The sequence below is a fragment of the Coffea arabica genome, chromosome 10e, assembly GCF_036785885.1.
Source record: "Coffea arabica cultivar ET-39 chromosome 10e, Coffea Arabica ET-39 HiFi, whole genome shotgun sequence".
NCBI lineage: Eukaryota > Viridiplantae > Streptophyta > Magnoliopsida > Gentianales > Rubiaceae > Coffea > Coffea arabica.
The window spans coordinates 8624639-8651529 of record NC_092328.1 but is presented as its reverse complement, the minus strand read 5'-3'; the positions used below and the strand labels follow the sequence as shown (position 1 = coordinate 8651529).

General features: G+C 34.8%; 2 protein-coding genes across 2 annotated transcripts in view; one reads left to right on the top strand and one right to left on the bottom strand.

Annotated features, from left to right (window-relative positions):
• LOC113711208 (uncharacterized) overlaps positions 1-26891 on the bottom strand; it is a 195439-nt gene that overhangs the window by 44375 nt on the left and 124173 nt on the right. The window lies entirely within an intron of this gene.
• LOC113712718 (uncharacterized) lies at positions 198-7313 on the top strand. Its single transcript, XM_027236254.2, has 6 exons — positions 198-296; positions 1435-2007; positions 2575-2724; positions 3072-3242; positions 4059-4651; positions 6429-7313. Exons 1-6 carry the CDS (start codon positions 245-247, stop codon positions 7089-7091), a joined length of 2202 nt encoding a protein of 733 aa, XP_027092055.1. The 5' UTR covers positions 198-244; the 3' UTR covers positions 7092-7313.

The window sequence follows — 26891 nt, the reverse complement described above, 5'->3', positions numbered from 1 at the left end:
ACCGTCTGAGAGTACTTTTTGTTTTTGGAACTCTCTTACAGTAAAACCTACTGCAAAGCTTTACCCTGCAACACTCAAGAGATCATTCCTTAACCATGTTACAATTGAAGTATTTTCGAGAATGTAGTGCGAGGAATGCCTGCTATTTTTTATCTATAAATAAGTGTAAACATGAACCTTGCTTATTATTGTAGATAAATCTAAGAAAGGCTGATCAAAGAGAGAACGATCAAAAATTTTTGAGATGGAGCACGGCAATGAGACATCAAATGAAGCCATTGAACTGATGAGACGTGGTAAGAATTGATTGTTTTGTGGTTGTTTTGGAATATTTTAAATCCAAGCTTAGTAAATTTATTCATTTAACTTACGTGTCAAAGTTTTAATTCTCAATTTAGGTGATCTGTAAAGTTCCGGTTTGAGTCTGTACCGCTTCAGATCATGAGCTTGTGGTCTTCCCCCTTTTTTTTTTTTCTTACTGACTTGTAGCCCTGGCTCTTTAGACATTGGTGTGAGAAATAGAATAGAAACCTAGGTTTCCCCTTTCTTGAGCTGTAGCTTGGTCGCCAATTATGTCAAATTTTTACTGAAGTTTTAGTTTCCAAAATCTTTTGATGTATTTCACACATATCTCGATTGTATACACTTTCTCAACGCACAATAATATATTATGCCTGTCAGTATGATGAGGGAAAAAAGGGTTTAAATTTCTTGAGGTTGAGTAAATCTGAACTCGACCGGTCCAGCCAATTAAGAAAAGAGGTGAGCTTCAGTTCAGTTCAAACTCCACAAAATTATGCGCCAAGCTTTGAAGAAAGATAGGCTCAGTCTTACTTAAGCCAACCAACAAATAATTTTGGATATTCGTACATTAATATTGTATAGATAATTAAACAATAATGAAACAGTGGGCACAAATTTGTGTATCTTTCCAGGAGTCTCGTGTCAGTGCTAAATTTAGAGTTTCTTATGTTTGCAAAAATGTGTGATGACTATCGAGCTTTATGCATGATCATGTCATACATGCATATGGATTACTTTCACTAACGATCTCAACCCTAGTTTACAATATTGGCATTATATTGTAATACGTTCCTCTCTCTATAATTGGAGTTATTGAGATGTAAGTTTTGGAATGGTACAAATCTTAATTACGAGTTATGTTGTAATATTTAGAAAGGGATTAAGTTTCTTTATACTAAAAGTGTGTGCATTAGTTGGTCCATACCTGCTAATTTGTACAATGTTAAAAGATTAATCTTTTGATAAAAATTAAAAATAACAATATTAATAACAATGACATTAATAATGATAATAATAACATTATTACTAATAATGTCATTGCCTAAAAAACGACGTCATCATCATCATCATTATTACTACTACTATTGTAAGCCTGGCCCCTTCTAAATTGTCTTGAATCTGCCGGTGCAGCCGGGGATTTGAAACGACTCATGGATACGGGGGAAGGGGGTGAGCAAGAGGCTCAAGCTGATTCAGCCAATCACCCAGAACTATACAGAGCTGCAATGAAAGGGAGATGGAAAAAGGCTAAAGTCATCTTTGATCAAGATCCAGATGCAGTGAAAAGAAAAATCTCCAACCTTGGCATGACAGCCCTTCATGTGGCGGCTAGCTGCGGCCGGTCAGGGTTTGTGGAGCAGTTAGTGAAGATTCTATCTCGGGAGCAGCTTGAGGCCATAGATCAACTTGGCCGAACTGCTCTCCATCACGTGGCCTTAGCTGCAGATGTGGACGCTGCCAAAGCAGTGGTGGCTAAGAACCCAAATTTGCCTTACCTTGGGGATGTGAATAGACTTACCCCCCTCTTCTATGCTGCTAAATGGCGACATCCATCACAAAGCAAGAAAATGGTGGAGTATCTCTGCCAAGTAATTACTGAGGACGAAAATGTGCCTGTTCTTCTTGAGGGCAGAGTTTGCAATGCCTTCACGGATGATTCAGCTCCCGACTTAATTGTGGCAATCACTGCTACGGGATCATATGGTGAGCCAGCCCGTACAGATAAGCTCCTTATTATTATTATTTTTTTTACAAGTAAGAGGTATCGAACTCATGGTGTCTCACTTACGTTCATTTCCCTTATACCATTCAACCAATCCCTCCCCTAATTAAGTTCCTTATACATCATTATATATATATATATATATATATGGGGCATGGGTGTTTGAATTTTGAAATTATTGGTTTAGCTACAATTTTATAACATGGCCAGTAAAGCCCATTCCTCAAAAGTCAAAACCTTTAGTGTCACATCTGATCATTGCTGAAGCCAGAGTATTTACTTTGGAGAGGTAATTTCATGTCCATACGCAAGGATTTTGAAATCAACATAAAATTTTATGAAATTATTGTGGGACCAAATCTTCTAATTCATAAATAATTTGTTTTAAAAAATCTTTCCATTTTTAATTAGAGGAGATAATATAGTTTAATCTCGAGGACATGCGGTGGTGGCCCGCCCCAAGTTCCATCCTTGCCTCTAAAGTAACAATAACAAAAACTTACATGTCTTAAACTAAAGATACTAATGATCATAGATTTCTTTTACAGATATTGCTTTGCGTATCCTTGAGAGATATCCTGAGTTGGCTTATAAAGAAAACCACAACAAAATGTCCATACTTCATGTACTCGCAATGCAGCCTAAAGCATTTGCAAGTGGAAATAAAATTTCTGCATGGATATCCTGGATTTATAAATGTAAGTAATCCTTTCCAAATCTTCATCCTTAGAGTTTCTGGTTCGCTTATGGTATATATATATATATATATATGTATGTATGTATGTATGTATGTGTGTGTCCGTGTATATATATATGTATGTGTGTGCGCACGGCGTACATGCTTGTGTGTATATATAAAACTTTCTTAAGCAAAAAAATGCGACGTAAAACTTATTTCTTTCCAGCTCATTACTTTAGCATAGGATTTCTATCTTTCTTGTGCTTGATATTTATCAGTATCAAGTACATTGATATGCGATAAGTAGTTCTTCAGTTTATCAGTTCCAGTTTGTGCGATTTTACTCTAATTCTCGTTAATCTTTAGTGGTACAAGTTGATAAGGAGGAAACTAAGCACAAAGATTCAACAAGTGGGGTTGCTATACAAGTTGATAAGGAGGAAACTAAGCACGAAGATTCAACAAGCGGTGTTGCTAACAGCAAGAATCGAGACTCAGCAGCTTTATTCTTCAAATTTATGAGCAAGTTCAATAAAGGTTTGGAAGTTCTATGGCTACTTTATCTTTGTTTATTACTCTATTAGTTCTTTATGCTTCCAATAGTTTGGGATGCTAAAAATGTTCGGTGACGTATAGTGTTTAGGGTTAATTGCTTCTACATACATGAGGCTTAACCAGATTATAAAACCTATCCTGTGGTTTGACCATATTACTGTCAAACCCCTTGAATGACAAGACAATTATCAAATATCCCCTCCACGTTAGTTGGCGTTAAAAATAAAGCTTGGATCAGTACAGATGTATATCTAAAAGACCCTAAATACCCTTGAAAACAAGAATAACAACAAAGGGCAAAATAAGTATTTTAGATTATACAGTCAATTTAGACAGTCTCCATCCATTTCTCATATTTGTTCAAATTACATGTAGGTTCTCTAAAGAATTTTAAAGATTTAGATAGTTTCCTAACTTTCGCTTAAATCACGGGGATAGGAGGTTTACTAGAATTTAACCCTTTTAAAAATTTCAACTTCATGCATTGAATACTCAAGCCTGTAATTTTTTGAATATTCACGATTTTGATTTTATTTTACAGTTATTGGATACTCAACCCAATGTAGCTGAAGTCACCTAGATCAAATTTCTGTTCTTGGATTGGCTACTTACTAGAAAATTTTGTAGTATTCTCTAAACACTTTTCCAATCACTGTTTTATTTTCTTACCAGTCATCTCACATAAACTATATCACAAAAAGTGCTAGACCATTATTCCTAAAATATTTTTCCGAATAATCTTCAGTACAAACGTAAACTTGTGCGTGCTTACTTGCCTTGTCTTTCTATTTGTCGCAGGAATATGGAAGATGTTCAAAACAATGCAAAGAAACTTGGATGCAGTTAGACTTGTAAAGTTTGTCTGTAAAGAGTTGCAAAAACAAGAAATGGAATTTGTTCAGAATTACTTCATCCCCAAGGATAGAACTGCAATCTTGCACTTAGCCGTGGAGCATGGAGTATATGAACTTGTACAAGAATGTTTAAAACATTTTCCTGATCTAATTTGGTATGCAGAAACAGCCACAGGAGGTGTGTCGTCGCGTGATGCCACAGGTGTTCAATACACATACACGGCCACTGGCCGTTTGCTGTTGCATGATGATCAATATACAGACACATCCACCGGACATTTCACGTTGGATGACGGTCAATATGCGAACATACCTACCGGACGTTTGTTGTTGCATGTAGCTATTGAGCATCGCCGAGTGGAGATATTTAATTACTTGATTAATTTGATTGGAAAAAATACAAAGGCGTATGCCGACTTACAACTTGAGGGGAAAAATAATTCCCTTCATCTGGCAGCAAAATTGGCTCCTACACCTCAACTCCAATCCGTCCCAGGTCCTGCATTTCAGATGCAGCGAGAATTACAATGGTTCAAGGTAACTAATGCAATGTTTTGGCAATTCTATCTCAAACCGTCTACAGAATACTCTTTACTTCCCATATAAGATACATGTCTATTTAAACATATACTTTTAGGCACCCATTGCATTTCTAAAAGGTTTTGGGTTCTTTGTTACACTTTTAGTAACCCACCTATTCTACGCCACATTTTAGAATGATAGTTGTCCCTATAATCCTACTGAATTTTGCAAGAAAGGGACAAATAGTGTTACCCCAAAATAAAATGTATTGTGTCACAAAAGTGTAACACCAAAAAGTATAGGGAGAATTGTAGTTTTGATTCCCAATATTTGGTCAATGTGGTGATCTAGTTCTTAATGTTTTGATCAAAGCAAATGTGGTTTTCAAAGTTTCTAATTTTAGATAAATTTAGGACAATTAACGGAAATTCAATCTTTCCTAACGGTCAAAATCAAATTTCTGTTAGTCAACTATTTTGACTTTACATTTTTAGTCCCCAAAGTTTGGAATATGAATCATTATAGTCTCTTAAGTTTTGAATAGTAATATTGGCGGTTTTATAGTGAAACTAAATATAAATTGGGTTGAAATTGTATTATTCGTACTAAAAAAATCTAGTATCAAAAAATATGAAAAAACTAAACAAACCTTTCTTCTTCATTTTTTTCTTTATTTCATTAATCATGCTACTAATTTCTAATATATTTCTTCTCTTTTGCATAGTTGGTCTCCAATTTGGCAAATTACATGTAATTATATCAATAAATAATTGATAATGAATTTTATCATTTTTTACTTATACTAATAACTAAGCACTCAATTTGATATCCCTTTAAAAAGTAAACAACTATATGTAATTAAGTTGATTGAAAATAATTTTTCCTATTATATTTTTTTGGCATTTCAATTAGCTGTCAATTAGGTTTCAAATAAACAATCATTTTATATAATTGTTTAAATTCTTGATAGAATTATGAATGCAAGTGAACATATATATGAGTACATTAAAATTTTATTATTAAAATATTTAATTTAGAAGGAAAGACAAGAAAAAAAAAAGAAGTATTTTAAAAAATTTATAAGAGTACGTCATTTGGTAATTACCTTTACTTATTAATGTAGTCAAGATTCCTAACCAAAACTAATTGAAGCCTATCTCTACAAATCACATGACAATTTATATAATAGTATTACAATAAAGTTATATACTAATTAGGATTCTCCATTTTTCATGAATTTGTAAAATATCATCCATACATTGTTATTCAATTATAATTAATTTAACAAATAGATATGTTTTTAGGCTAAAAGACAGCATTGAGTTAACGTGAAGTGATTTTAGGAATTTTTATAAAGATTTCAGAACACATTTGTTATGTATTTAAATTTAGTTCACATTTTATTTCATTGGAAAAACTTAAATATAACTATTTGAAACATAAAGGACCATATTGATCAAAATTTCAAAAATTAGGGACCAAAAATGCAAAATTAAAATTTTTGATTAACTCCAATTTAAATTTGACCATTATACATTGTAATTTTTCATTAGTTGTCGTAGATCTACCTAAAATCGGAAACTTTGGGGACCATATTTGCTGTGGTTGGAATAATAAAGACCACAAACATTGGGGACCAAAACTGCAATTCTCCCAAAAGTATAATAGCTGACCCAAAACTTTATTTAACTTCATACCCATAAATTTTGTAGTTTTGCTATAAATTAATTGCACTAGTATTAGCAAATTAAGTGCATAAACATCGATTAATCCTCTAAGTAACTGCATGCAGGCCGTGGAAGCATTAGTCTATTTTGAGTTAAGGACAGAAAAGAACTCGGGTGGAAAAACACCTCGAGAATTATTCTTTGATGAGCATAAAGATTTGCTAACTAATGCAAAGGAATGGATGAAGGATATGTCAAATTCGTGCATGGTCGTAGCTACTCTGGTCGCAACAGTTGCATTTGCTGCTATGATAACTGTACCCGGTGGCAACAATGGCAACACGGGCGTCCCGATTCTGGCCAGGAAAAAACTTTTCCTGGCATTTTCCATATCAAACGCGTTTTCCATGATATTCTCCGCCATTTCTCTGCTCATGTTCCTCTCGATGCAAACATCGAGATATACAGAAGACGATTTTCTGGACTTACTTCCCAAGGTTTTGCTGAGAGGTCTAATTTCCTTGGGTGTCGCTGTAGCCACAATGATGATATCTTTTGGTACAGCAATTGGATTGTCACTTCAGACAAGGCTTAACTGGGCTTACATTCCCATCACTGTCGTTGCTTGTTTCCCTGTTATCATTTTCACCTGGTTGCAGCTTCCTTTGCTTTTGCAAGCGCTCCTATTCAAATCTGGACCTGGCATTTTTCAGGGACAAAGGGATCGCAAGTCTTGGCGTCTCAGGAAAATTGGCCACCGTCTATTGTTGGCAAATGACAGGGTTTGATCTCATTCCACAATTTGCTGCTAATTTGTTTACCATTGTATAGATGGCTTTCACATGAGTATATTGAATATCTTTTACTCTTAAAACTTTAATTTCTCCTTGCGAGTTTCTTGTTTACGTGTTCATATCTTGTAATAAGATACCTATGGTTGGTATTAGCTATTAATGTAATTGATTCCTGGTAATCCATTTAATATGATAGTTTCGTTATGGATGCTTGTAGATGGTTGTTTAGTATTGATTAACTAAATTTTAGATACAGGTAGATGACGTTCAAAAAAGTGTTAAATACACAATGTGTGTAGTATGTGGATACGAGTAATACATTATAATATTATGTCACCAAACATATTATTTGGTGGTCGATGATTAGTATTAATGTATCACATGCCATGAAAGTCTATGCGACACTGACACCCATTCCTCTTAAGTTTAGTTTGGCTAATTTAAGGAAATATAATTACTTTTAGCTGAATAATTTTTATATATTGACATGATTATAAGCTTGGCTATTGATGAAGCAATACAACACAAATTAAAGGAAATGTATCATCGGAAATGGAGCTTCCTTTTTCTACTATTTTCAACAGAAAAGCCTATTCTATTGATATATCAAAGCTTCACTAATTAATTGGTTTAAACCAGACACATCCCATAAGAAAAAAATAAAAAGGGGCAGACTCTCTCTCTCTCTACTATTTTGACGTTGCCTTCTGCTGTGGAGATATAATTGTGAAATGTGGCTGAACATTAGAATTTTTTTTTTGGAAGTGGAAAAACTCAAAAAATTAATTACAGGAAGACCCAGCCGAAGGTCGGTTGTTATTTATATACTAAACTTGAAAAAGAATCAAGGGTCTGTTCAATGTTTATGAATTGGAAAGTGAGTCAACACGATATGAGAACAATTCCCACTTCTGCAGCACCAAAGCAATGGATATTTTAGATAATAAAATATACATGAGAAAAGATAAAAGGTAAGCGCAATAGATTGTTTATGCTTCATTTTTCGAGTAGGTCGTGGAATTTGAAAATCTAAATTTAATGCCACCTGAAAATTATTTATAGTTCTACATGCTAGAGGTATTCACTTGCTCCAGAATTCTTGCTCGTGCATTGTTTGAAAATGTCCGACTTGCAGATAATTTGACTAAGGTGTAATAGCCAAGTATCTCCCTTCCTTTATTTAATTGCTACAGGTGAATGTTTGCTGTTTAGCCAATCAGCAAAAGAAACGTATTTGAATGAAGGATTTAAAAATATAGCTACTCTAATGGGACATACTAGTGAGACCATATCTCATGTGTAGTATACGAGCTTTTTTTTTAACTTTTTTCATACAGGAAAGGGGTGGGATTTAAAAAGTATGAAAGGAAAAAAAAAGATTTGAATCTAAAATTTCTAAATCTTGTGATACCAATTTTTACCATCAGATTAAGGCGTCCTCTATGTAGTTCAACAACTCTATTGACTAATGGAATTATTATAATTTTTTTTATATGTGGTTCTTTGCCTTGTTCATTTTGCTATTGCATGCAGGCTGTCAGAGTTTCATTATTTATGGCATGTGTACTCTCTCCATCTTTTTGTCTCTCCAAGCGTTCATTTTTTTAAATTTATATGTATGATGTTATTAGTGTACATTCTGCCTTTATTATTATTAGCTGTTGAAGCATGCAAAAGAAATTATTTTCAAAGTAAGCAAAAAGAAACTAATGACTCGGGTTCTTAATTTGGATTTCCTCTTTCCTTTCGTCGTGCCTCTGAGAAGAAATTTAACTTTATGCTTGATAAAGTCCTAGGAAAGCTTAGAAGGTGGAAGGCAAATTTATTGTATAAATCCATTCTATTCTAATTTAGAGGGGAGGGGAGCCTAACAAGGTTTGTGTGATAGGCGCTAGTAGGTCTGCAAACTTGACGACCAAGGAAGTATTGTGGCACCACTTTTGGATTTTTTTAGGGATAATTTCACAAACCTCTCCTGAGATTTATAACAATTTCACTTGGCTCCCCTCAAATTTTATAAATTACACTAACCTCCCTTGTCAAAATAAAATGACTATAACAACCTTCACTTAATAAATAATTCATAGTATAATGAAATGAGATTAAAAAAAGAAAAAAAAACCTAACATTTTCGGCTATCATGTTTACAAGTTATAACCAACGACGATTCTCTTTCACTTACCACCAACCCCTTCCTTCTATAACTTGCTCTCAAATTACCACCAACCATTGCTTATAATTGTAGCCAATCACATCACAAGTGATCCCTTAAACTCTACTAGATATTCCTATTCCTCATTTCTTCTCTTTGGAATTGCCAAATCACAAGTTTAGTTGAGGGAGTAGATTTGATGATTGAAGTAAAATCCAATTTCATGGTCAAATTCAAAGGAAATGAAGAGGCACACAATAATAATGGAACAAATAATGCAATCATTGGCCAAAAAAGGAAGAGGGACTGAAATTGATAAATTTGCTAATTTGTTTATCATTCATCCAAAAAACATTTTAAGATATTAATAAGTACATTTATATTTCTTTTTATGTTTGACAATTGTTGGTTGTGGTTTCGCTAAGGAAATAGTTTTTTCTCTGTATTTAAGACGTTAACATGTTTGGAAATTTAATGGTAAGCTAGATTATTTTGTTTTGAGAAGGTGTAGGCATTGGGTTTGAAGTTTGGGTGCGATTAATTGTAAACAGAATTTTGTTTTTGGCAAAATGAATTTCTTGAACATCTCTATAGTCATAATGATACCTTTTCTTTTCTTAAATTTGATTAATCCCATCCATGTCTAAATCTCCCCTAAGAATTTTTTTCAAGGCCATAATGTGGCTCATGTAGTAGGAGTTAGGCCACCTATATGGAGCTAAACCATGGCATCCTATATTGAAGATTATGCAAATATAAAGGTCGTTGATTGTGAGTTTGACTATTCCATGAAACTATATGGTGAGAATATTTTTGGATAATGGAATAAATCTTCAAAATTGAATACATGCTTTGGGAGAAGCAATTTTATGACTATGATAATGGAATTGCTTAGATTTATAATTTGGAATTAGACTATTTGTTAGGCTAGTTTGTTAGTACAATGAGTTTGGTTGAAATATGAAAGAAAGCAATTGGCAAAATAATTTTTGTACAAAAAGGTAGTTTAGGATTTTTAAGAAAAAATATAGCCTTTTGAATCTATGTTGTTATATAAATAGTAAAAGCAAGGGAGGTAGGTGTAATTTAATAAACCTCAGGGAAGATCTTTGCAATTGTTAGAAACCTCAAGGAAGGTTTCTGAAATTATCCCTTTTTTTTACTGCAGGTGGGGGCTGCCACTGAGCCAAGTTCAGTGGTTCATTACTATCATTGTCCAGGGAAAATTTTACGACTCTATTGATAGAAACCAGAGAAACCTTCTTTGGGGTGCTGCGGATGGAAATAGGAAGTTACATCTTGTGAATTGGTCAAATGTCACCAGGACCAAGGAAAAAAAGGAGGACAAGGGATAAACAAACCTCCCTAATCCACCAAGCTGCCTTGACAAAAACTAGTTAATTTGGGCCTCGCACGAGAGGCGGGAGGCTGCCCAGATATGACAATTGGTATGTGCTCAAAAGAGTAATGATAAATTAAAAACACAGTATTATTGCAGTTGAATACATTAAAATTAAAAAAATAGAAATTATCTAGGTTAATAATAAACTATTATATTTACATACATAAGAGTCTTCCTATAGATACTTTCACACTAATACTTGTACTGATGGAGCTTTATGACTCCTAGTAGAGACATTTAAGTAGGCTAGTAGCCTGTTGTAGCAGGTGGATTTGCGCCATGCGCGAGCAGCGACGATGCTCAGATTTAGATTCATAGATATGGAATATTCACATTCATATAAAAGAAATATTTACTTCATATAAGGAATATTTACTTCACATTCATATATTTATATTCATTCATAAGGAATATTTACTTCACAATGATTATATGAAATAATAATCAAGTGCAAGTAATAATAGAATCAAGATTATTAACTTTGGATAATGATTAGAATGAACACTAAGTGATTGTCATGATATTAAATTTATGAACAAATTAACTAACTGGTACTAAATGACGGTAAAAGTGAAGGATAATTTTTTATACTAAATTTAAGAGCAAACAAAACACAATTGAGAAATAAATTCCGGCCATACAATGCACCAAAGGCACCGCTACATGGAATTGATCATTGATGTGAAATTACGATGCTGCCCACACAATCATGGTGCCAATGACGGATCAAATTCACTGTTAATTTCCTCATTCGCACTTTTATGTTCTTAGGATGCGCTGGCAACTTTCGAATGACAAGCATAAACCATGGGCTAGAATTCGCTCAAATAAATGTGTTAGCAGAAATAAATCTACTCTCTTGGGTAGACTGGAACTCAAACAAGAAAAAGGGGTCTTTAGATCTGAACTGCTTAAGGAAGGGGGTAGATCTTTTTAATATGTGAACCACGTAGCAAGTTAGTGATGGAGAATGTGCTTGTGTATGGGAAAACAAGTGGTTTTCTGTTAGGAAATTGGCTTAAATTCTTTTAGGTAGATTTTTTATTTGGTGTGGAAAGTAGCTAGTTTTCTAATTGAATTTAGTTACTTGAAGTAGTAGTCAAGTAAAACCCTATTTAGCAGGATTTAGATGCTATTTCCTACTCTATATGAGTTTAGGAAATAATATTGATTTCCAATTGTTATTTGGTTTTTTTGGCAGTAATGTTCCCTATAAATAGGTTGGTTGGCATATTACACAAGAGATACTAAGACACACAAGGAGACACAAAGGGCATCATGTAGCCTTATACATGGGGTGTGAGAGAGGGTTCTTGAGAGATGAGAGATGGTATACAAGAGTTGGCCTTGGGTTCAAGTTGTATTCTTGTATAGGGTTTTTCTCTCATAATAAAGAACATGTTTCTCTCCGTGGACGTAGGCTCAATGGTGGAGTCGAACCACGTTAAATATTGTGTGTCATTTATCATTCATGCTTGTGGCTTATTTGCTATTAAATTGTTGTGCATTTGATATTTCAATGTTGTTTATTTCGCGTTTGGATCCTAACATTTTCAAATTCCTCTCCCAGATCAATGATCCAAGGACCTCTTATACGAAAGGAAGAAAATCTCTTAGGTAAAGATTTGTTTGGGCCTCAAGGTACTTGGATTTCAGAAAAAATTTCTCCTTTGTGCTACCAGAGATTATTATTACTCATGCAATTTTTGCTACTCCTAGACAAAACCATCAGCCCTCTTCTGATTCACTCAGATGGACTCTCTCCAGCAATGGATTTTTTTGCAAAAAATCAGTCTATAATCAGGCTAGCCAGGTAGAGAATATGGATCAGTTCAATCCCACCCATGGAGTTTGCCCTTCTTCTTACAAATGGATTGGGAACATTAGTGCCTGCCCCCTCAAGAGTCAAACACTTTATTTGGCTGGTTTCCTTAAGCAGCATATCTACCGAATCCAATCTTTCCAAGAGAAGGATTACTCAGGACGACTTTTGCCATCGTTGCTTAAATCTGAAGATTTTGGCCTATGCTTTAAGACTTTGCCCTATTGCCATGTTTTGTGGGGAGTACTTTAAAGTTTAAGCCCCACATTAATGTTGATGTTAACTTCCAGGAGTAGCTTCGGGTGGGATGCTCCTTGGTACAAAAATCCCCTTTCTTTTCCATCCCCTGGGGAACACTCTTTGCTTTCATTTGCTGGTGTCTTTGGGCAAACTGTAATAAAACCATCTTGGAACCTGATAAAAATCCTCTCTCTCCACATTTGGCTGCCCTTTGCCTTGCTGTAGAATTCTCTTCTCTTGGCCCACAAGGCAAATTTTGTCCTCCTCTTACAAGTTCAAAAGCTAATTTGCTGGCAACTATTTTTTGGGATAATTAGATGGGGTTGAAAGAACTATGCTTTTCTTCTTTTTGTACTTTTGCTAATTGTCCCCCATTGGTTTCATCTTTTGTAGTTGATGATTTGCGGGGAATTAGTTTCCCCAGATAAGTTGTACTTAATGTTGTTTTAATTTTAGTTGTGCCTCTCACGCCCCCCCCCCCCCCCCCACCACCAAAAAAAAAATAGGATTAGGTACTTATCGGTTACATTTTGTTGCACATAGGAAAAAGTTAGAAGAATATTGGCGTAATATACAGAATGTGATAATTAATTAAAATTCATTGTTTCTAAAAAAAATACATTTTTGGTTCTGTAATTTCTTCTTTTCTTCATATCATTTGCTCAAAATCACAACGACATGCACAACATGTGTTTGAAAAAAACTTTCGTTGGCATCAAAACAACCTTATACATTGCATCAAAAATAATATAATACATGATATTAATTAAACTTTCGTTGTTGAAAAAAATCCAAATTACATTGCACAAATGTTGTAAACCAACCTTATACATTTCCCATTGCAATTGGTCAACTATATATTGTTTAATTTTTTTAACATTTTTTATTGGTTTTATACTTTCTTCCATTTCTTTACATCTTTTGCTCAAACCACCACCAGAGGATGGAAAAGTGTATATTTTTAAATTTAATGTTTATCCCCAAAGTTGGGAAGTGTTTGATCTTTGCCTCTTCACCCGCCTTGTTTGGGATGACATTTTTCTCCAAAAATTTTTTATATTTTTCGTGAATACGTTTTTCAATTATTTTTTTATCTCACATGTATCAAATTATTACAGTACACGTTTCTACAAAAATTCCAAAAATTAGCCATCCAAATGGGTCCAATTTTCTTAACTTATGCGGCTTTATGGCGTCTTGCTTGATAATCCACCAAAGCTTCTTTACCTGCCCAGAGGCCCCAATCAAATGAAAGGGTGAGAACTGGAAAAGCGAATGTACCAATCATTCTGGTAATAAAATTGCAAGCAGTCAATTCAAAAAAAAAAAAAAAGGAGCAAATGTGCTTTTATTCTGTCCGTTGTCTCTAAATTTCAATGCACACTTAGTAAAGACGTCAATACTGCAGTCTATTCTCAATTAGTTTAGAGACAATGATCACATAAATTTAATCTTTGTACACCCAAATAATCTTTTTGTCACTTTGAGAAATTTCAACTTATGTCGCACAATATTCAAATCAGTAACATTCTTCATAGATCTACGCCTTAATCAATCTATATATCCTACCCATTTTTTGGGTTCCTAGTATATGGGACATTAATTCATTATCTAAGTAGGCAAACGTAATTAAGATAATAAGAACAGTTTTGATTATGTTGGAATAATTCATCATCTTGGATGTTCACCAATCCTTTCATCCATAAACTCAAGAATACTAAAAAGAAAAAAGTCAAAAAGGAAGATAAAGAAGATACCCTGCCCTGATTATGTAGTGACCAGACAAAATTAAAGGCACTTGTGTACTTCAACATTAATTCGACATTATTGCCCATTGCAGAGTACTTTTAGTTTTTGGAATACTCTTTTTATCAGTAAAATCTAATGCCAAAACTTAACCCTGCAACACTCAAGAGATCATTCTTAACAATGCCACAGGAGTTGGAAGTACTTTTGATTCCAGCATGTAACACAAGGAATGCCCACTTTTTTCAGATATAAATTAGTCTAAAACATGAACGTCTATTATCACAAGTGAATTAAAGAAAGGCTGACCAACATGCATAGTGCTATGATGGACGAAAGCATGATGGGTATGCTCGGGGGCGAAAGATTTCTTGAGAAGATGAAACAAGGTAAGAATTTTTTTTGGGTGCTTTGTCAGAGTATTAGAAATGAAAGCTTCATGGATTTATTCATTCCGCTTACCCGTCAAAGTTTTGATTGCTAATTAGGTGATTATAAATTTTCGTTTCGAGTCTATACCACATCCGATCATAACCTTGTGCTCTTATATTTTTTTCAGACTTTGGAGTGAGAAATGGAATAGAAACCTAGGCCCCACCTTGATATATATATATATGAGGTGAGCTTGTGCTTTGATTGTGTAACTCTAATGAGGATGACCTTGGCAGAATTATGGGAGTTTTAGAGCTCAATTTGACCTTAAGTCAAACGTATTAAGGCCCTCATCAGGACTAATTTTACAACCTTGTTCTGAGGTTCAAGTTTTAGAATATAGTCACTCGTGAGATGGTACTGTACTCTAACGCCACATGACGTATATTTGGATTACTTTTGTGTGACAAAAGATATATGTCCTAACTCACAACTATAGGCTAATTATTTTGAGCACAATTTTAGAAATACCAATAATTTTGTCTCATTCCCTATTTTGAGTTTTATTTCAGTTCTTTTTTCTTTTTATTCCTTGGGTGGAGATGAACAATTATTGCCTTTGCTTTCTTTATCGTTCTTGCAATATGACAACTTTTTGTTAACTCAAAAAAAAAAAAATACATTATTTCCTAATTTTGGTTGTCTTTCTTGCGTTGCATTTTGGTAATTTTGACTAAGCATAGTTTCCTAGGAGAGGACAATATGCTTGGCTGTTATTCCTTATGAAACGAATTCCATAGGGTGCAAGCAGACTTTTGGAAATTTTGAGGATGGACAATTGGCCATGTACCACGCTTGACCGAAGCTTGGCCTTTTTTTCCCCCCTCTTTTCTTTTTCGCTTTTTAGCTCAGCCTATTCTTGCATATTGGTAGGTGAAGAGCAATTCAAGAAATTGGGGGGTCAGCAACTTGATAAAGCTGTTACAACAAAGCTCCCAGAACTCTACAGAGCTGCAATGGAAGGAAATTGGAAAGAAGCTCGTTGCCAATTTCGTTCCAATCAAAATGCAGAGACAGCAAAAATCTCCAACCTTGGCATGACAGCCCTTCATGTGGCAGCTAGCTGTGGCCAGTCAGTGTTTGTGCAGAAGCTTGTGGGAGAGTTAGATGAGGAGCAGCTTGAAGCCGGAGACCAACTTGGCCGAACTGCTCTTCATCACGTGGCCTTAGCTGCAGATGTGGACGCTGCCAAAGCAATGGTGAACAAGAACCCAATTTTGCCTTACCTTGGGGATGTGAACAAACATACTGCCCTCTTCTATGCTGCTAAATGGCGGAAACCGTCAGAAAGCAAGAAAATGGTGGAATATCTCTACGGAGTTAGTCGGGAAGAAAATTTGCCTCGTGACCTTCAGAGAAGAGATGTTTGCAATGCCTTCACAGATGATTCAGCTCCCGATCTCATTGTGGCAATTGTAGAAGAGAGGTGAGGAAGAAGAGAGGCTTGCATATAATGTTTTCCCCTACCCCTTTCCTAGCGATTGCCTTAGTATTTAAACACAAAATACAGCCTAGAGGATGTGTTCTGTTACAACAGATATACCTATCGGAGACTAATTCTAAGCAGAACTAACTACCAGAAATCTAGGAGACAGAGCATCGGTTATGTTATCTTTTCATCCCCCCGCAAGATGGACGGTGGTGGAGTGAGTCCAATCTTGTTCAAAACCATGGTGAATTGTTGGCGAGACAGGGGCTTGGTGAGGACATCGGCCAGCTGATCAGAAGCTGAGACATAAGAGACTCTGAGGAGACCGTTTTGTACTTGTTCACGAATGAAATGATAGTCTAAGGCAACATGCTTCATACGCGAGTGAAAAACTGGATTGGCACAGAGGTTTGTGGCTCCAACATTGTCACAATAAATCACCGGTTGATGGGGAATAGAAATGCCAAGTTCAGTGAGGAGAGAACAAATCCATCGGAGTTCAGCGGCCGTGGCAGCAACTGATCGATACTCAGCTTCGGTTGAAGAGCGGGCAACAGTTCTTTGTTTCTTGGAGCTCCAAGATACAGGATTATGGCCGAGATAAACAATGTAAGCACTGGTGGAAGTAAAATCATCCTTGTTGCCGGCCCAGTCAGCATCGGAGAAAGCATGAAGAGTAAGAGATGACTTACGACGAAGTGTTATGCCATGATCTAACGTGCCACAGAGATAGCGAAGTAAGCGTTTGACAGCCGTCCAATGTTCATTCGTTGGTTGATGCATGAATTGAGAAAGTTTATTGACGGTGTAAGTGATGTCTGGACGGGTCAAGGAGAGGTACTGAAGACTTCCAACAATGGTGCGATACTCTGTAGGATTAGATAAGGGAGTACCAGCATGCAAGGTAAGAGGCGGACTTGTTGCTAGAGGTGTAGTGGCTGGTTTTGCCTCAGTCATCCGAGTTTTTTGAAGAAGATCAACAATATACCTTCGTTGACTAAGAAACAGACCATCGTCATGGGGAAGCGTTTCAACACCCAGGAAGTAGTGTAAGTCCCCAAGATCCTTTAAGGAGAAGCGCATAGAGAGTTGCTGAAGAAACTGATGTACAGCTTGAGCTGTGTTTCCAGTAACAATGATATCATCAACGTAAACAAGAAGATAAAGAATAACTCCTTGAGTGTTGAATATGAATAGAGAGGTATCTGCCGTGGAGTTATGAAAGCCTGAAGTGAGCAGAAATTGGCGTAATTCATGATACCAGGCGCGTGGAGCCTGTTTGAGGCCGTAGATGGCCTTGCGAAGCCTGCAGACATGGTGAGGATGATCACGGTCAATGAAGCCTGGAGGTTGAGACATAAACACCACTTCTGAAAGTGTGCCTTGAAGAAAGGCATTGTTGACATCCAGTTGGCGAAGTGACCAGCCTTGACTTATCGCAAGGCTAAGAACCAGACGCACAGTGGTTGGTTTGATGACAGGACTGAAGGTCTCGGTGAAATCAACCCCTGGGCGTTGATGAAAACCTTTGGCCACCAGACGCGCTTTGTACCTGTCAACAGAGCCATCAGGTAAGTACTTGATGCGAAAAATCCATTTACACCCTACCAAATTTTGGGTAGGATGAGATGGAACAAGTTCCCACGTGCCATTACAAAGAAGAGCATCAAATTCTGTGGACATGGCTTGCCGCCATTGAGGATCTTTCAATGCTTGATTGACGGTGGTGGGCACAAGGGTGGGATGGTGGAGTTCAGCATTGAGGTTGAGTTTTTGAATGGGTTTGTGAATGTTGTGTTTGGACCGAGTAATTATGCCTTGAGGAGATGAGGGCGTCGGGTTGGTGGTTGTGGATATAGTTGCAGCTGGAGTAGGAGGGGAGGAGATGGGTGGTAATCCAGAACTGGATGCGGGTTGCGACGATAAAGGTTGTCCTTGGGGTTGAGAGGTTGTTGGGACGGAGGAGGACACAGAAGGAATGACAGGTAAAGTCATAGAACACCATTCGGATGTGGTGGAGGAGGTGACCCGAGGGAGGGTGAGATTAGAGTTGGCAAAGGGAAACACAGACTCAACAAAACGGACATGACGAGAGGTGTACAATCGGTTGGAGGATATATCAAGACAGAGATAAGCACTTTGAGTAGAGGAATATCCAACCAAGAGACAAGGAGTTGATTTGGGTTCAAGTTTGTGAGAGGTGTAAGGACGGAGCCAGGGATAGCAGAGGCAGCCAAAACTTCGAAGTTTATTGTAGTTAGGGACAGTGCCAAAAAGTTTAAGGAATGGAGACTCATTGTTGAGAGTAGGTGTCGAGAGACGATTTATAAGATATACGGCTGTGGAAAAGGCAAAGGACCAATAGGCCAGAGGCATAGATGCGTGAGAAAGGAGAGAAAGTCCAGTTTCAACAATATGACGATGGCGACGTTCAGAATAGCCATTGTGTTCAGGAGTATGAGGAGGAGAGGTGAGATGAGAGATGCCATTGATTGTTAGGAAGGAAGAGAGGGCCTGATATTCGCCACCATTATCAGAGTAAAGCGTTTTGATTTCACAGTTGAAGAATTTTTCAACCAAGGCCTTGAAGGAAATGAAAACATTACGAGCATCAGATTTGCGTTTCAGCGGATACAGCCACATATATTTTGTGAAATGATCAACAAAGAGAATATAGTATTTAAAGTTGTCAATGGAGTACACAGGTGAAGTCCAAACATCCGTGAAGACAATTTCAAGTGGAGAAGAAGTGAACAAGGTAGACACAGAGAAAGGTAATTTGTGACTCTTATTACAATGACAAGAATTGCAATGAGAGTTGAGAGAGGAAGAATTTGAGACATCCAGATTGAATGATGAGACCATGTGTTTGAGTGTCGGTAGTGATGGGTGACCAAGTCGGTGATGCCAGGCAGGGTATGTGGTCTTTGTTGTGGAGAAAGCAAGCAATGGTGATGAAGCCGAGGAGATGGGCCACTCATAGACACCATTTTTAGTTTGGCCTTGGAAGAGCATGGCTTTCGATTGAAGGTCCTTCACAAAGAAAGATGATGGTAAGAATTCAATAGAGGCATTATTTGACTTGCAGAACTGAGAAATGGAAATTAAATTACGTTTCATGGTTGGAGCACAAAGGACATTAGAAAGAGTGAAAGAGTGAGAAGAAGTAGGCAGAGAAGTTGAACCCGTGTGTGTGATAGGAATGCCAGAGCCATCTCCAATCATGATTTCATCTGGACCAGTATAGGGGTTGTGAAAGGAGAGGTTTTGAAGGTCAGTTGTAATGTGATGCGTAGCACCACTGTCCAATAGCCAAGGATCATGTGATGGGGAGTTTGAGGTAGCAACATGAGCTTGAGCTTGCCAAGGAGGGGGTGCACGAAGTGGCGGTGAACTGACAGCGCGTGATGGTGGTGAAGCATGAGGAAATTGTTGGCGGAAGAGAGTGCACTGAGGGACCACATGACCTTGACCACGGCACCACTGGCATTTGCCCAGAAATGGACGCATTGGTCGGTTGTAGTGGTTGGGAGCGGACTGCAACGTTCGAGGACGAGCAGGCCATGGTGGGTGATTGCCCGGTGACCGCTGATTTGAGCGTTGTGTGTGTGTGAGGTGGGCAGAGGCTGGAAAACCTGGTGAGGAATTGCGCAAGGACAGCTCTTTGTTGATGAGTTTTTCATGGAGTTCATCAAAGGTGATGACCGTGTCGCGGCTGTTGACTGCATCAATGACAGATTGGAATGTGTCATCAAGGCCGTCCAAGACTTTCTCAATTAAGTCTTCATGATCAAGTGGTTTTCCAAGGGTGGCAAGTTCATCAGCTTTGGTCTTGATGGCTTGCATGTAATCGGTAACAGATTGTGATCCTTTGGAGATGTTCTTCAGGTTGTCCTTGATTTGTTTGATATGTCCACGAGAGGGACGAGCATAGGTGTTGGCGAGGGCTTTCCAAGCATCATGAGATGTTTTTGACTGAGCAATGAGCGGAACAAGGTTGGGTGACATCGTGCCCACCAGCGCGCCAAACAAAAGCTTGTCTTGTCTCAGCCATGTCTGATATGCCGGATTGGGGAAAGCTGCATTGTTGGCAGTGATGGTGGCAGAAGGAGACGGATGCGAACCGTCAATGAATTTGTGCAGGTCATAACCTATGAGGATGGCTTCGATCTGAGTTTTCCAAGAGAGATAATTTGTGGAGGTAAGTTTGATGGAGTTGTGGATGGTGATCAAGGTTAGAGGACTGTTTGGGTCATGAGTATTTGGGAGAACAACCTGAGTATTTCCAGTTGCCATGGATGTTGCAGATCAGAACCTAATCTCGTATGAGATAGGCTCTGATACCATGTAGAAGAGAGGTGAGGAAGAAGAGAGGCTTGCATATAATGTTTTCCCCTACCCCTTTCCTAGCGATTGCCTTAGTATTTAAACACAAAATACAGCCTAGAGGATGTGTTCTGTTACAACAGATATACCTATCGGAGACTAATTCTAAGCAGAACTAACTACCAGAAATCTAGGAGACAGAGCATCGGTTATGTTATCTTTTCAGCAATCACTGCTTCGGGGTCATATGGTGAGCCTGGCCGCCGTACAGATAAGCTACAACTTCATAATTTGGCCAACAAAGTCCATTCACCAAAACTCAAGTGTGTCACAGCATGATCATTATGGATCGAGAATATTTACTTTGAAGAGCTAATTTCATACACATGGATTTTGAAATCAACAAATAAATCTTATGAAGTTATTGTGCAAAGTTTCTAATTCATAAATAACAATTTTTTAAAAAAAAAATCTTTCAATTTTTAATTAGAGGAGAAAATATAGGTTAATTTCCAGGACATGGGGTGGTGGCGCTCCCTGCCCCAATTTCCATCCTTGCCTCTAAGATAACGAAAACATTTTGTAAACACTCAAATGCCTCTGTAAAAAACCAAAGAATCTAAAATAGATTTCTTTTACAGATGCTGCTTTGCGTATCCTTGAGAGATATCCGGAGTTAGCTCTTAAAAAAAATGACAAAGGAACGTCCATACTTCATGTACTTGCAATGAAGCCTAAAGCATTCCGGAGAGGAAATGAACTTTCTCCATTGAGATCTGGATCTATGATTGTAAGTACTTCGTTTCGAATCTTCATCCTTAGAATTTCTTGTTCGCTTAAGGTATATTCTGCATATGATATTTCATTTTGCTTAGACAGCGTGTCTATATATACAATATACATATACATTTATATATTTACACACACAATCTTTAACTCTTAAGTATATGCTTTTTTAAGTAAAATTTGCGACGTAAAAGTTATTTCTTTCATTTCCAGCTCATTACTGTAGTGGAGGATTTCTATCTTTCTTGTAAAAAAAAAGTGCATTGATATGCGATAGGTAGTTCTTCAGTTTATTAGTTCCAATTTTTGTGATTTTATTCTAATTCTCCGTTAATCTTTAGTGGTACCAGTTGACGACCAGGATTCAACAAATCGATGCTCAGCAGCTTCATTCACTGAATATATGGGCATGTTCATTAAAGGTTTGGAAATTTTGTGTCTACTTTATCTCCGTTTATTAATCTAATTTGACATTGGGGGAAATGAAACAATAACGAATATTAGTTCATTATACTCCTACTTTGGGTGGTTAAAAATGTTTCTTTAGGGTTAATTACATCTACATCCTGTGAGGTTTAACAAAATTATGAAATCTATCCTATGACTTGACCATATTACAGTCAAACCCCTTAAATGACAAAACATTTACCAAATGCCCCCTTCACGTTAATTACCATTAAAAATAATGCTTGGATCAGTACAAATGCAAATCTGAAAGCGCCAAAATACTCTTTTATAAATTGATTTAATTACAATTACCTTCCTTAAGGTCTATCCAAATTATGTTTACCTCCCCTAATATTTGTCCAATGGATAAAACGAACCTCATAATTTATCCAAATTAGTTCAAAACTTTAAAATGAATAACTTCTATTAAATAAGAGTAAATCTTTTCTACATTGTCAATATAGGAAAATGCTGTAGTAACTATCGTTATGGTAACTAAATAATTTTTACCTGATATAACAGGTTATTATACTTTTAGCCACCATTTAATTACTTGTTGGACATATCCACATAAATAGGATAATGCCTAAAAATAAGGAAGTATGTTTCTCATCTAAAATAGTAAGTTAACCGTAATAATTAGTAACTTTTGTGTCTCAAAAGGTAAATTGAAATAAATATGAAACTTACTTTTTAAAGAGATAAATTACTATTTTATATCCCAAACATACTTTTGAGAGAGTAAGTTTAGTTCAAGTAATAGTAAGTTTTTATACATAAATAGTAATTCTTACTTATAACATAGTAAATTTTATTAATGACCAAAACTTACTAATTTATGGCACAAATGTGCTATTTTGCTTAAAAAACTTATACCAAACCAATACTAGGAAGTTTATTTGAAATAACAATAAAACGTTTTATTAATGATTAAAACTTAGTACCTTAGTTAGTAAGTACTCATAATACACTTGTATAATACATGATTATATGTATAATTTAAAATTTTTTATATTTATATATTTTAAAATATTATGTGAAAAAAATTTTGACCTTTCACATAACCTTATAAAATAATAAAATTTTATCGTATTATAATTTTGAATAGTTTTTGAAAGGTTGAAAAGTTTGGATAATAATAACAGCACATCTTCGTAGTTAAGATGATAAAGTTTTAATATATTTATTGTCTGGGATACAAGAAATAATAAGAATTAAACTTGTATTAATATAGACCTAACAAAATGAGAGACATAGTGTAACAATTAATACAACAATAAAAATAACAAAATTAGTATAGTCTGAAACTTTTTTTCTCTAGATATTGTTCACGAATATAAGATCCAACCACTAAACAAAAATCGCATGCATATATAATCTATTGTATAATTTAAATTAAATTTAGTTTATGTACAAAATGATCCTAAAATAATTAGCACACTGCAATACCATATTATTTTAACAACAAAAATTTTTTTTGCCAAAAGTCTCCATATATCCATGACACATGTATGAGAGATATTTTACCATATTTTTATCTCTTTTTTTCCCATATTTGTATCTCATGTCTAATCATTGATGTTAATTTGAGGAAGAATATTTTTTATAATAAAATCATTTTGAATTTAATTAACAAGTTGAGATTTTTTTAAAAATAAAAGTGAAATATTTTGGGAACTTATTTTTTATTTTCCCAAAATTAAAAGATTGCTATTTTTTACCAATTGTTGCTATTAACATTTCATTTTCTAGTCTAATTTTGATCAATGTAAAATTAGTTTAGTTAACAATAATTGATGTTCTATTGGTCCGAGGATTGGCAAGCTATTGTTGTTATTTTAAATGTAAATATATAACCTAAGTAATAAAATAAATATTAGCTACTTAAAAAAGGGAAATAGGTGCTCAATTGATTGCATTCAAACTACGAATTCTGTTAATGCATAATTGCTAAATTATATTTTTATTTATAAGAAATCAATATGCATCATATATTGTCCAGGACTAAATTATTGATTACTTAACAAATCATATCTAAACACCTGATGTGATATATATTGCAGTTGGTCACCTTTATACTCATACTATTCTCCTTTCTTTCTATTTATATTTTAAAGGTGCAAAATTCTCTTGATTATATTAGAGAAAATGGATAAAATCTTTTACAAAATTATTTCAATTTATTTACAAAATATTAGTACTTTTAAGAGAAGCAATGCATTGTGGGAATGGTTTACTAATTTTTTTAGTAAACATAACTACTACATTAAAAGGTTAAAAAACTTGATTTTATTATGCTTTAATTAGGAGTGCTTTTGAAGAGAAGAATTAGGGGATTAATTTATTTGATTCAAGAATTTTTAGAGATTGTAATTATCAAAAGAAAAAAGAATTTTTAGAGATTGTAACTCTCTTATTATTTGATTTAATAAATTTGGTATTTGTGCAAGTTTTCAGGTCTTTTATTTTTGGCAACGAAATTTGTGCTTATAGTTAGACACAAATATGGTAAAATATCCCTCATTTGTATAGCATGGATATTTGAGGCTTTCAGTAAAAAAAATTTGTTATTAAAATAACATTGTATCATAGTGTGCTAATTATTTTAGGACCATTTTATACGTGAATTGAATTTAATTTAAATTATACAATAGATTATATGTGCAAGTGATTTTCATTTAATTGTAGGATCTCATTTTTATGAACAATCTCCCAAGGAAAAAAGTCCAGATCATACTGATTTTCTTAAATTAACCGTTATACTAATTTTGTCATTTTTATTGTTATACTATTTCTCATTTTGTTTGGGCTTTAACTCTTGTTAATTCTTGTGTCCTAGATGTAAATTTATTAAAACTTTATTATCTTATTATATTCATAGGTGTTAAATTATAAAAATTGTGATGTAGAAACAAGTGATATTCTATATATAACTAGGAAGATTTGTTGTTATTGTTATCCAAACTTTCAAACTTTTCAAAAATTGAAAATGATTAAAAACTTATAATATGACAAAATTTTATTACATATTTTACAAGGTTATCTGAAAAGTGAAACTACTTTTCATAGTATTTTAAAATATATAAATACAAAAAAAATTTAAATTATACCTATAATCATTTATTATACAGGTATATTATGAGTACTTACTGACTAAGGTACTAAGTTTTAATCATTAATAAAACATCTTATCATTATTTCAAATAAACTTCCTAATACTAGTTTGAGATAAGGTTTTAATGTAAATTGTACATGTATTCCAAAAAACAGTAAATTTTGATCCTTAATCAAATTTACCATGTTATTAGTAAGAATTACTATTTATGTATAAAAACTTACTGTTATTTGAACTAAACTTACTCTCTAAAAAGTAAGTTTGGGATATAAAGTAGTAATTTATTTATTTAAAAAGTAAGTTTATTATTTATTCCAATTTACCTTTTGAGGTATAAAAGTTACTAATCTATTAAGCTTAACTTACTATTTTAGATGGAAAACTTACTTCCATATTTTTAGGTGTTATTCTATTTAGGTGGATAGGTCTAACAAGAAATCAAATAGTCGCTAAAAGTGCAATAACCTGTTATATTAGGTAAAAACTATTTCGTTACCATAACTATCGTTACTAAAGCATTGTCCGTCAATATAAACTTGTTTTACACTAGTGGTCCATGATATTGTGCCACCTTAGCAATAGAAGTTGGTAATCCCTTATAACCAGTTGACTATCTTATCAAAATTATTTAATTGAATAAAATAATCCTTAAACAAAAAATAGAATTTCATGATATCTCAAACAATTTCTTCTCCTCCTTCACTTTTTTGTCTCAACCATCTCACTACCACTACTTTTTTGGCCCTTCCTAGACACCCAATAGGCTTGAAGCAATGTCCTTTTGCAATCAAAATATGTCCAATAAAACCTCCCATTAAGTTTGGACTAAATTGGAGTTTTGAATTGGATGTAAAGAAAGAAAATTTTCCTTTATGTCAACATGGATTTGAGGTTTGGATTGGAAAAAGTGATTTTGTTTTCAAGCTATGTAAAATATATTCCAAAGAATTTGGGTGTAAAGAAACCTAATAGGTGGATCTAAAAAAACAAAATTGAAATGCTAAGGTTCCTGAAATTTTTCCCAACTTTTTTTTAAGTGAGAGGTTTTGATTTCATGACCTTCTATTTAGAATTCCTTTCACTTTATCACCTAACCCAACCCTCCTCCCAATTCTTCCCAACTTAATATATAACAATCCATCGATGTAAAGAAATTTGATAGGTCTGCCAATCAGGGTCAATAGACATCCATCTATGTAAATAGCCATTTCTGATTCCTTTAGGAGAGTTAACTTTCCCCCTATTTTTATGAAATCTGGAGGAGATTAGAATATTGTAATTAGATGTGAAAAAAGAAAAAATTTGGTGATTATGTAGTGTTCAAATTGGTAGAAATGATTTGGTTTCCAAGCAAGAAGAAGAGAACAAGAAGGATAGAGAGAGTCAGAGGTCTTTCTTGAAGAAAGCTTCATCAATCGCTTACACCATTGATTAGGAGAGTTCCAGATGATATTAAATTGAAAGTTAATTAGCTTATTGTTTTATTTAATATCAATCTCCACCTTTTGTTTAATAGAAATGGATAAAACAGGTTATCCACTCTCATTAATGAGGTGGTGCAATGAGCCATCAATGTAAAAACGTCTTACATTGACAGTGTAAGAAAAATTTGCTCAATCTTTTCTTTTTCCGACCATTCTTTTGTCTCTCTATAGATTGCAATTAATTTAATGAAATTTCTAATCATATGGCATCAGAAACAATACTTTTTTGCTCTTCGGTGTAGTTTCTTTAGTCATCACTGTTAGATTTTTACAAAAAGCCCTTTTTCCATGTTAATGTGCAAATAATCAAACTCTAGTTTTGAAAAGAGAGAATTAACTATTGCTTTTAAATCCAAATTTTTACATAAATGCCCTTTTCCATGTCATTGTACAAATAATCAAACTCCAGTTTT